Source organism: Enoplosus armatus, chromosome 7, assembly GCF_043641665.1.
Source record: "Enoplosus armatus isolate fEnoArm2 chromosome 7, fEnoArm2.hap1, whole genome shotgun sequence".
NCBI classification, from domain to species: Eukaryota; Metazoa; Chordata; class Actinopteri; order Centrarchiformes; family Enoplosidae; genus Enoplosus; species Enoplosus armatus.
Genome location: NC_092186.1, coordinates 1,487,180 through 1,499,982, shown reverse-complemented (window position 1 = coordinate 1,499,982; position 12,803 = coordinate 1,487,180). Strand labels below are relative to the sequence as shown.

General features: G+C 42.8%; 1 protein-coding gene across 1 annotated transcript in view; it reads right to left on the bottom strand.

Annotated features, from left to right (window-relative positions):
- Positions 1-12,270, bottom strand: part of LOC139287685 (myomegalin-like) — a 44,611-nt gene extending 32,341 nt beyond the window's left edge. The window contains exons 1-3 of the mRNA XM_070908849.1: positions 12,266-12,270; positions 9,506-9,558; positions 5,654-5,721 (exon numbers count right to left, since the gene is read on the bottom strand). Of these exons, the coding sequence (XP_070764950.1) occupies positions 5,654-5,721; positions 9,506-9,512 (75 nt within the window). The 5' untranslated portion in view covers positions 9,513-9,558; positions 12,266-12,270. The remainder of the gene's footprint in view (positions 1-5,653; positions 5,722-9,505; positions 9,559-12,265) is intronic.
- Between the last annotated feature and the right edge of the window lie 533 nt (positions 12,271-12,803).

Sequence of the window (12,803 nt, the reverse complement as noted above, 5' to 3'; positions counted from 1 at the left end):
GTTTCCTGAAATAAAGAGAGCAGTCTGAAAATATTTGTTCCCATAAAGCTGCACAGCTCCTGTTTCCTGTTCTATTCTCCTTTGCTACAACACATCTAAAGCCCCCTCCTCGCTCAAATAGGTTATTTTTGACTGAAGACACAATTTCAATTTCTTCTTCCATTCTGTTCTGTGCTCTGTCTGGTCCACATCCCTGTCTGCATCCCTCTACTCCCTCAGACACATGGCCAAATTATAAACTCCCGACGCCTCATCCACGCCGCACGATTAAAGTCTGCAGCCTCCCACGACTCCATCTGACCCCAAACTCATCTGCACATCCACCACATCTCTTTCTTCTCACTCCCCAAACGCTTCTCCATCCCTTCATGTCCATCCGTATTCTCAGACAGCTTCAGAGTTCATTAAAATTATATTTCCCATCATTTTTAATAATGTTCATACAACGTTCTGAGAAATCTTCTACCGCAGATTCCAACAGTGGGGCAGTCTTTTCAGCTTTCAGTTACCATGAACAAGCTTGTTCAGACTCATCATCATCATCATCATCTCTTTCAGGTTTTATAGTTTTGTCTCTTGGCGGCATCCACAACATAAATAGGAAGGCTTGCAGATGTTAAGACATGTATATGTATGAATATACTGTGAGCTTCGCTGTGAACTGTCTCGGTTTTTAAGAGCCTAAATTAGCGCCTGTGTTTAAACCCAGTGAGACGCTGCAGTAGAAGCAAGCTGAGGTCGTGAAATGATTATTGTGCGTGCCTGCTGTGCAACACACTTTTCCTTCAATACCTATTTTGGCTGGAAAGCTCATCTTGCAGTGTTGCCTGAACACACAAAAACCTGCCTTAAACGCTCCGACAAGCACGACCAAGCAACTGCACAGACGGCCTTAAGACTTGGGAACACAAAACCCTTAGAGATCACTGGCAAGCCCACGAGCAAGTACTGCTAACACCCAACTAGCTGCTGCGTACAACACGATACATAACAGTATACAACTATTTAGCATCCATCTGCCACAATTAACAACGTCTCAACAGGAAGCAACACATTGTTTACGGTTAGCAAATAAAAAACCAGACGGTCCTCCATCACTTTTCTCTTTAAGTTCCCCAAAACAACACGTGTTCACGTTCTAGCGGCCGTGTTCATTGTAACGGAAGCAAAGCGGGAAGTCGGGCGACGTCGGCCGCAATCGTCCCTGTGGTTATTATTGTAACCATGGCGACGAAGCTCCCCTTACCTTAACACAGCAGTCATTTTATCCCAGACCGCAATGTTTCCGCTAAACTTAACAAAGTCATTATTTGAACTCGCACTTAAAATGTCTTCAGAAATGAAGTTACAGTATTGCATCTGTCGTTCCAGCTGCTAAATCTGGACACATTTCCAGGTGATGATGACATTTCATCTTTGTGCTAAATGACAGAGCATCATTCCAGTAAACACTGAGCATCATCTGTGAGGTGACTGGACGTTTCTGTGCCGTCCTCTCCTGATATCCAACATCTCTGCTCCTGAGGTTCAAGTGTTCCCGTGCAGAGCTGGAGATACATAAAGCAGGGAATCAGAGCCAACAGCTTGAGGGTTGAACACACACACACACACGCGCAGTATTCTGACCTATTTTCAAATGCCACAACAAAAACTAGGAGAGCACAAGAAGCGAGGAGGAGATAAAAGACTCTTGAGATAAAGGGAATTAAAAGAAATGTGCCATTTTAATCACATGCTGACTTCAGCCCTGCTGTCAGCTGCAGGATCGGGTGTTCGGTCTGTGTTTTGGTCTCTGCACAATACTGCGTGCGATCCATTACTGCCATTCTGGTAATGGTAATCCAACTCTGACAGACCTCTCATAGAATGTGGCTTTTTAGAAGTGAACACTGAGACCGAGGGCAAAATAACAGATTAACAACCGTAATTTGTCCTGAGGTTTTAATGGCCAAAATTATATGCAATCCTCCCCCTTCTTCTATCAATCTAAGTGTCTCTGTGGTCGGTTTGAATTCACATTTATAGGCAGCCATGTGCTTTCAATTTCTCCTGTGGACTAATAAAGGCCATTTGAGGAAGGGGCATTTTGATTGGGTGATTTTTCTTTTTTCTTTTTTGAAAACCTCAGGACTGCAGAGCGGGGATGTTTGACAGATACAAACGCTGCTCTGGCAGGTTCATGTTTCTTCCAACCAGCCGGCGGGACGATTGATTCTTTAAACTGACGCAAATGTGGAGAGAGGACAAACTGTACACACACACACACACACAGCCATAACCTGGATCCAATAATCCAGACTGCTCTATTACGATGAGAGGACCAACATACACTACCACTGTCAGAAAAACTTAATGTAAAGCTACAGTGGCAAAGAAAGGTCAACAAACTTTAATCTGCTCCATCAAAATGTGGAACATTTTCAGACAAGACCCTGACTGTTATGTCTCCGCTCTTTTATTGAAAATCAGTTGTTTCCGTTTGTTATAGTTTGAGAGACTGAACTGTAAATACTCCAGCCCGCTGATGGAAATCAGATAAATCACATTCTGAACTCTGGCCTGAAAATCTCACAGTGTAAGTTTTATAGTGTTTCCTGCCAGTTCTCTCAGTTTCTGCTCACAGTGAACGTCATGTCGTCATGTTTTGTCATGTTTTCAAAAGCCCTGGATTTCACTGGATTCGTTTTACCTGAGGGCCTCATGTGATTTAGGACCGCAGGTGCCACACCTGTGTTTCATGACACACATCCTCTTCTCAGTCAACCAATCACAATCACAACCAATCAAAAGCTAGAAGCAGCTCCTGAATTTGCACATAAAATGCTACCAAAATTCAAAGGAACAATTTCTACTGCAGCCTTCGTCTTCATCTACAAGAGGGAGAAAAAGTGCAAAAGCTGCAAGGAGTCCTTGCAAATTTGTACTTTACTGGTTGTGTTCATGGAACATTTGTTGGAGACAGACGGCCTCTTCAATGGCAGAGATTCATAAATACAGTTCATCATCATCAGGAATTCCCACAGTCTTCCACAATGTCGTGAGCCAACACGTCACCACCCACTCTTGTCACTTCAGACAGAATAGTGGCGCTTTTCCCCGACATGACACAAATACACAATCTGCTGAGCTCATGGACACCAGAGCAGCTGGGGGAGGAAAAGAAGTTTTTATCCAAAGATAAATAATGTGTACAAAAAATAGCTAAATAGAAAAAGACTCACACAAGTGAAAAATGCAAACTAACTCACGAATGAGCCAACTAGCTGGCAAGCTAATCTTTTAGCGACCTTTTCAGGAAGGAAAGGCACGATGTCCGGCGGGAGATAAACGTGACGGTGAGAGGTTTGTAAAAGCAAAAATCAAGCAGGATTTCTTCCTCACTCACCAACAGGAGCGCTGCAGCAGCAGGAAGGTACAGAATATTGATAATAATAATATTGATATGCCATTTTGACATGTCAATGATATGCATGGCTGAATTCCATTTAGCTGGTACTGTGCATTCTGACCACCAGGGGCGGCACTGCAGCTGTGACGTCCTCCAGTCTCCAGTGCCGTCTTTGATTTTACATGTTTAATATTGGAAGATGTCGACTAAATCGTGTTTTTTTGGTTATTTCACCCTGCGATGTTCTTTGGGAAACTGAGCAGTGATCATTTAAAGTATGACTTGTGGTAAATGGTATGAAACATGTAAAAACACTGGACTGGTCCTTTTTAAAGGAATTGTGCAGGTCTGCAACATATCGACTGTAATTCAAACACACACAAAAGGAGCAGTCTCAGCCCGTTTTTCCTCATCCCTTCACACAAAGCCGGTGTTTAGGTTGCCTCCCAGTCTGCCGTCTGCACTGTATGTCTGCATATAGCATGACTCATCCCTTCATCCCTCGGTGGGCTGGTGAGAGGAAAACTTCAAAGGAACGCTGCCAGAATATTATAATGTAGCCTCCAACCAACTTCAGCTTTCTGCCTCTGCTCGTACAGCTTCAGGGGAAATATCTCCTCTTTCTGAGAATACAAAGCTTCATCCTTAAAGCTTTTATACCAGTTGAAGATGCAGTTTACGCAATTAAAGCTGGCATCCGCAAATAAATCACCTATATGGTGAAATATCAAATAAACCTAAAACCAACACAGCTACCATTCTCCGTTAAATAATTATTAAAATGTCAAACCTTTCCTGGCTGAAAAAAAAAACTGTCAATTCAAGCATGAAAACAATATCAGCACAGTTACATATGGCACTCTGTACTGGCTCATTTGAATAAACAGCTGGTTTCCATTCTCACCATCTTCTACACGCACAACCTTCAGCAGTTCTGCCATCTTTACCGTAGTTTCAAAGTTCTTTCTGTTACGTCTCAATGCCGCAGAAGGAAACGTGCAAAGTCACTGATTTCTGCTTTATACTGACAGTTTAAAACATCCGTCCTCAGGCAACAACTAAACTGTTTGACCTATTTTTGACTAACATGTCTGATTCATATCTAAGGTCATATAATACTACGTCTTAATTATCTCCCATACTTATTCCCTGTCTAGAACACAACACACTGTTCCAAACGAGACACAGATCAGTGTCCTCCTTGCAGAAAAAGGCTGGATCCAATCTGATAACAAATAAAACCCCAATTAGACTGAATGTTATTTAGAACCGGACCAAGTTGGGATCCTGGATCAGGTCTTGGTTTGTAGGAACCTAGTAGACCCTTGAGGTGTTGTTGTAGCCTTTGAAATATTTCCTCTTGATTCTATAAATGACCTGTTTAAAATGAAAATGCCTGCTGCTCTCTGCGTCTGCAGGAAGAAGCGGATTTCATCTCATTCTGCTGTAGTTTCATATTTCATGTCATTTGACCTGATGAATGAAACAACTTAGCGGTCCAATGACAGCCATAATGTAGAGCAGTAAATCTTTCCAATAACACAATACAGGTGTTGCCGCTGACGTCTCATGTCCTGACATTCGTCTGGTAGCGATGTCCTGATTTTATTAACGCGATCAGCAGCAGCTACATAAAGGCTGATCCTCCCTTGGTTTATTGAAAACCATTGCAGCCTGGGTCCTTATCCAACAATGCCAGCAGCACAAACACACAAACAAACAATCATTCAGTTGATCGTATAGGCTGAAAACAAGAACTGTAATTTGAGTATTTGGATTTAAAAGATCATTCTTCTATTCTGCAGAGCTTTTCAGCTGTAAAACACATCTTTCCATTTTAATAGAAAGACCTCTAAATTTGGTATTGGCAGATTTTTAATGACCTGGATCAGGAGCAGGGGCAGAAAGGATAGAAACCTCCTTATTATCCATGTTAGTGTGTACAGAATGAGAGAAACAGTATTACAGCATGTATAAGAGAGTCAGCGGGAGAGGAGGAAAGTGTTTGACTCATGCAGACTTTCGGTTGCCACATCATCTTCCCAAACACACCTACATAGTCATTACCACAGAGCAGAGGCACGCCTGGACACCTCTGAAGCTACGCTAACGTTAGCGGAGCCTCATTTCCACAAGGCTTTTTCCAGCAACACAGATCAGTTTATATTTAGCCAGCTATTCTTCTCCTCACAACCTCTTTAACTTTATCTGAGAGCATGTATCTCAAGGTGAGAACACATCTTATCTCAGAGCGCATGTTCTTACCTGTTCAAACTCTCTCAGGCTGTGCATCTGTACCGGTGGGCCTTTCTCTGTCTCATCACACGAGAAATCTGCACAGATAGAAAAAGACAGACGTGAACAGAGCAAACCAAACGTACTTTTTAAAGACGAGAGGTGTAGGAGAGCAAAGAAGAAAGGGGTTAAAGAGACCGACTTTCTCCACTCGCCTGTATCTTGGGGGCTGAATTCTTAACAAGCTTGTGAGGCTTTATTATTAGGTTCTCTCTTGTGTTCCAAACTAGGATTTTCCAGATATGTCATTAAAAAGGCAACAGCAGAACCGTTTAGGAGGAGAGTGAAGTAAGTGATTGTGCAACAGAAAAACATAGTTTAAGTTTCCACGATCATGAGATACGAGTTTATGCACCAACAGAAAATCCAGGTCCTCCTGGGTCACTTCTGTGTTGCATCAGTGTTTCTGCCTGAGAAATCTTGTGTTCCTCCTTTTGGTTTTTAACTGCTGACTCCAGATCCATCTGAATGTTTTGCTGTCCACAAATGGTTAGCCTGGACATCTTGGTGCGTCCAATAAGTGCTCTCCATTGTTCTTTTTCTTGATGACTGGTCGACCTCCTCGATGTAGACATGCATGTAAGTTTAGTCTTAGAATCGAGGGGGAGCAAAATAAAGTCAGTGTCTGCAGAGCTTCCTGTCAGGCAACCTACACCCCCAGCAAAGTCAAGGGGTCAGGTTGTTAGAGCAGCCAGTCTGCAGCCTGAGAGGCCAAAGCTGTGAGGGGACACTGTTTACTAAGTAAATCACATTGAAATTGTAAAAGTGGGATAGAAGTAATGAGGGGTACATTAGCCATTAGCAAATAGAAAATAGCAAAATGGTGGTTACTGCTGTGTTTGTTGTAGCTACTGTATCAATGTCCCTCCAGTGGAAAAGGACTACAAATTCAGAATCAGAATCAGAATCAGAAATACTTTATTGATCCCCGGGGGGAAATTGTACAGTACCGGTGCTCCCATTCAAGAGTAGAAAGTAGCATAATTTAGAACTAAAAGTTTGTACAAAATATAAAAATAAGAAATACAAAATATACACATTTACAGTATTTAAGTGAAATGAGGTGAAATGAAAAATGAAATGAAAATACAAAATATACACATTTACAGTATTTAAGTGAAATGAGGTAAAAATATATACAATAACAATGTATATGTATGTATGTGTTGCACTAAAGTGTGTGACTATACATGTATTGCACTTAAACATTTAGAGTAAATAGTGAGGTAGTGCATGAACAGGTGAAGTAGATACAGATTTCCAGTCTCTTCCTGAGTGTCTGACATTCAGAGAGAGGAGTTAAACAGTCTGATGGACACAGGCAGGAATGATTTCCTGTGTCGCTCAGTTGTGCATTTGGGAGCAAGGAGTTAATTCTTAACATCTTCAGGGATGCTGTTACTGTATCTGACCTCTGACCTCTGACCTCAGTGGATTCAGTAACATCTTCTGTTGACATTTTAACAGCTACGTATTTGAGACTTAGCGTGTTTAAAAACCAAATTCATATTGAGTTGACAGTAAATTCTTGACCTGCTGAAAACAGCAGCTGACAAATCTCCACTCAGCTTTTGACTGAATCACATGGTCTTCATCAGCAGGTGAGAGGAGCTCGGATGTCTTAGAAGTGGAGATGTTTCCGTCACTCTTTCATTCTGGCTGATGGAGCTTGACGGGTCATTCCAACCTGCCTTTGCTGATGAAGACCACGTGATACGGTTGAAAGCTCGAGAGCAAGCAAATAAGTAGAGAGTGTTTTGTCAACGGAAGTTCAGCAGCATTTTCAGGAAAGCACACACAGAGTACGTTTGTCTAGTGGACTGTGTTTAATGCAAATAAATGCATTTCATCTGTAAACCGCACTGTTTAAAAGTCCTCATAAATCCTGACAACCTGCATTAAAATGTTCCACTGTTACTGAGAACCATCAGAACAGCAGAACAGAGCTGAAATCTAAACGCCTCCGGGCTTTCTGAGCAGCATCTCTGAGACGTCCTGATCAACCCTCGCCTCATTATAACCCTATTAAACCTGGATATATGGTCCGTGTCCACATACACACTTACAGAACCATGGTATATTCGGTCCAGCTGAAACAGTTCCAGAGGTCTTAAGACGTCTCAAAGCCAAACTTATCCTCTCTAAAAGGCCAGGAGCGTTCCCAGAAAACTCCACACAGGAGGGATTTGTACAATAGTTGGTGTTTTATTCCGTTAAAAGCAGGGCCAGTTGGTTCGCAATAGTAGGGGTGGAGGTGGTGGAGCGCCAGATCCCAAGGGGTGTAATCAAGATGGCTTTGGCAGAGCACAGATTTCTGACGGTTCCTTAAAATTGCAGCACATTAAATATTATTAAAATGCTGCTCTGTAACATAAAGTTAGAAGGTATTCTGGGATGTTAACTGCTGCAGCGCCTGCAGCAGGCCAGGGTGCAAAGTCTTACACAACACTGATATGAATGACGCACTGGTACAACCATGCAAACACACACACACACATAAATATGTTGCGTTACTGTACTTGTGAGGACCCTCATCGATGTAACGTGTTCCCTTTGTTCAAACTCCCAAACCACCCACACCTGGAGGTCTAGCCCTAAATTAATACTTTCACATTTTAGGAAACACGCTTATTTGCTTTCTTTCCAAGAATGAGATGTCATGTCTGTGTGGGATGTGATCTCAGGATGTGCTTAGCCTAGCTTAGCATAAAGACTGGAAGCAGGACTACTGGGCCGATGGTTACTCCGCTGTTTGTGAAAAATAGTTCAAACGCATAACTCCTCTGTACAGGTTAAACAAGTGAGATACGACATGTTCATTAGTGAGCTTTCGAGATGTCGGTTGGTGTATTTTTTGAACAGAGCCAGGCTAGCTGTTTCTCCCTGCTTCCAGTCTTTATGCTAAGCTAGGCTAACCACACTTAGCACACAGACATGAGATTGATATCAATCTTGTCATCACAGAAACAAAGCAAATAAGCATATTTTCCAAAATGTTGAAATGCAGTTGCAGTTCAAGATCAGAGCGGCAGCGATCAGATATCAGTGACGTATCAGATGCAAATCACAGTTGAAAACATCTGATTTCTTTTCTTATTCAGTCATTAAAAACTGTAACTGGTAACTAAAAAGGTTCCTGAAGAGGACCATGCAATTATGTACTAATTATAGGGACATTTCAATTTAGTCTAATTAATTGGCAGTACAACTCATACAGGTTAGATTAACAAGAAACCATAAAATGTCAACATTTACTTGGGTTCAAACTGAATCGTTTCTTTTGCATTTTCTTTAAAGAAATCAACATAAACTCCAAATAACTATTAAACTACTTCTTCGTTTCTTGGTTCCTTCTTAAACCTGCAACTAAAGTAGAAAGTATAGTATAGAAAGTGAATATCTTAATATATTTTCTGTAATTGGTACCAAATGGCATGGTTCCTTCAACAACACGGAAATTATAAGGCAATTACAGGAACCTGTAAAACTGAGAGTTATTAAGAAAAATCAGATCAAGACCCATTTTCAATTTGTGAAACACCCAAAATGAGAAGTACGAGAACACACACACAGTAGTATTAAAGGGTTGGTGGCTGTGAGCAACACACTCAGTCATTCACAGACTCACAGTGTCAACAGACTGTTAGTCAACACTGGAGCTTGTATCAGGCTGAGGGTGTTCACACTGTAATGAGATGTTTATACTGTTTTTCCAGGAAACATAAACCAGGAGGGTGTACTTAGTAGACAGCTGAGACAAAGAACACCTTGAGAATTCAAAAACCTAACAAAACAGACCGAAGCTATAAGATATGTACTTACCCATCATAGGTCCGATGCTCTTCGGCCGGGCCCGTTTATCCGCACCACAGTGCCTGAAACAAGAGACAGCGATCAGCCCGGTTCCCTCAGACTCAACACTGTCCCACGTGTCTTCCCCAGCAGCCACTCACTGCTCCTTAGCCCTGCATTGAAACCAGTTTTTCCAGATTTATGGCGACAATTCTTCCACCTATACCCTATCTGCTGGTGTCCCCTCAGCTTCACATGTCACTGAAAATGTGGTAAATTCTCAAAAGGGGTCAAAAATAGTCCAGGATGAGCAGAGCTTCCCACTGACATGTCACAGACAGCAGGCGCACTCACACACTGGTGGTGGAAACTGAGTCAGCGCATGCTTCAAGTCACACAGCCATCACTCACCAGCTGAGAAACAGTAAACAAAGACGGAGAGTGCAGGAATCCCTGAAATCCTTCCACCGACTGGTCAAGACTTTATTAACAGACTGCAGAGTCACATTAAATGTTCATTTACATGAAGAAAAGACGACGCATTGGTTGGTAAAATGAAGGTCTGTGGTTTTTCTGTAATACATTATTACCTAAAGAGTAAAAATAGACTGTTTTGGCTTCTGATTCACTGTAACACTGTCTCTGTGTGGCTTAAAGTTGGTCAATAAGGAGGATTCTTTTAGGATCAGAGGAACATGCGCTGGATTTCTTCCCCATTAGCACATCCTCAAAGCCTTTCATGAATAATCAATGAGGAAAGATTAAGTCAAAGCTGATCGCGTCGGGCTGTAAAGGCCTCTTTTATTAACTAAAGAGAAGATCAGGCAGATGAGGGAGCTTCACGTCAGGATGAGAATGTAATGAGCCCCCAACTGACTGTCTCTGAATAACGCAGGAATCAAAGGCTTCCAGAGCAGCGAGTGTATTCACTTATTTAACAACGGCTTGACCACCTAGGTGTGAGAGTGTGTGTGTGTGGTAGTCGCTACGACCTCCACGCTGGCCTGAACACATGAGACTTGGAGATGACAGCTGGAGGAGAGTGTGACAATAGAAGCTGAGTAGACACCAGTAAAGACTCCAACAGCTGAGAGGCAGCACAACTCCCATCAGCAGGCTCAAGTTGTTGCGTGAGAACAACATTTGTGCTCTCGTGTGGTTACTTGTCATCAGACCTCCGCAAAGCAGCTCCCTGTTATCTAATGTTTCAACAAACTGATGCAACTAACGCTTGCAACATCCCCCCACCCCCCCCAACCTGCAGTAGGCCGGGTGTCTGAGAGGAGTCTTCATGACTCATGAAACTCCAGCCTTCAGCAGAAAGAGAGCTAAACTCTTGAACCCTGATTTTCCAGTTAAATGTCCCGTTAAAGTGCGTTTTATGACACATTCTGCGACACATGCCAACACAATTACGGTTCTATATTAATGTTATGATGAGAAAAGAATCGCTGCCTGGATTATGTTCAGAGGTAACGCTTGTGAATGAAACACTTTGGGACTTTGACACCAGAATCGGGGGTTTGAGTCCAGACTCCTGCGATTATATTTAGGCAGCAAAAGCGTTTTCTGTGTTAAAATAGGCCTAAAGATGCTGAATAATGCCATAGTCCCTACGAGTGGATCATGGATTGCAAGATTGGACGTTGTCAGGGAACATTTTACGGGTAGAGAGCTGTGATACTCGACTTCGACAAGCCAACACAGACTGAATGATGTCGTAGCAGGTAAAAGTTGCAAACATGCAAATTGAATTAAAGGTCTTTTGATTGTGGATGAAGAAAAGGAGAAGATGGTAAATACAAAGAAAACATACTAAGTGGGTAAGATCACGTACTGCCCTGTCCTGGTGCACCGGGGGGGGGGGGGGAAGATGGCGACCATGAACTGCAGCTTCCTGCCAGGGACCTTTGTTTCACGTTGCCCCCCATCTCTCTACTGTTGACTCTCAATAAAAACATAGAAATACTTAAAAATACTCAATTATCTAAACAGCCGCTGATATGAGGCAACTGAAGCCGAACACACAGATGATCCACGACGGCCTGTTGGAGCTCAGAGCTCGAACACATCAGTTTGAGCTCTGGAGACTTGGAACGGCCATTTGCAATCGTTGTTGATATTTAGAGACTAATTGATCAATTAATACAATCAGGAATTGAAGTTCTGATTATATCCTGTCCTGTCCTAGAAGCAACTTTACATCCAAAGGAAATATTCTAGATGTTCTGAAAGTCACTTTAAATCCTTAAACCTCGCTGACAAACCCACAGACCTTTATTTTATAGTGGAGATTCAAAGTACGTCACGCTGAACTTCAGGAAAATGTGTATGAATGACATTTTCCCAAATGACAAGAAATCTAGAAAACACTATCAACGCCATTTAGCTTCAAGGAAGAGCTGTAGTTGGATGATAGACAATAATAGAATAAGATGAACCCTGTTAAACATATCAAACATGACTAAAAGCTCTCTGACCTCGACATCATGCAGAACTGACAGGCCTGAAGAGGTTAACAGATCATTCAGCCAATAGCTGCCTCTCATCCAGGAACACCACATGTGGGAGTCGAGACCTCATTATGTAACACGGGCACAAAGGTCCTCTCTTCATTGTCAGGTAAAGAAGACTTGACTTTGTTCATCTGCATTGACTGCAGAGGAGAGGCTTTTCTATTCACATTACATTCATGAATGCACACAGAAAACCACAGTTCACAAACCACACACACACCCAACAGACCCCCATGACTCATCTCAAGAGCTGCTACCATCCAAAACGCCTTACCTTCCTCTATAAAGATATCCGCTCATTTTTCAGCTGCATGAACAAAAAACACTTCAGTATCTCCTCAGCCGTCAGGTGGGTCGGGGTCCTCAGTCCGACTGCCTCCGCAGACCTGAACTCATCCGTTTATCTTCCAACTGCGGGTAGAGCTCCAGCAGACGGTCGGACGCCAAAATACCAGCCGAAAGAGCACAGCTGTGAGCCTGTAGGAATCTTCCAGCCAGTTGTTTCTGACTCCTCAGACCCGGAGCAGAGTGACCACAGTCAGGCTGCTCGGCCGCGAGGCTCCCGGAGCAGCGAGCCAAGCGCCCGGGCGGTCATTTGACGTGGCAGAGAGCTGCAGCAGAGAGAGGAGGTAAACACCAGTGGGGAGCAAAGGTACACAGAGACTGCCTGGTTCAGCATGAAAGAGTGATCTGTTTCAGCATGCTCCAAGACAGACGCTTCACTAGGTGTGTGTGTGTGTGTGTGTCAGCATGTGCACAAACCACACCAACGTCTTCCTGCCATTGCTTGTAAAACAGTCACTAAACTGTCA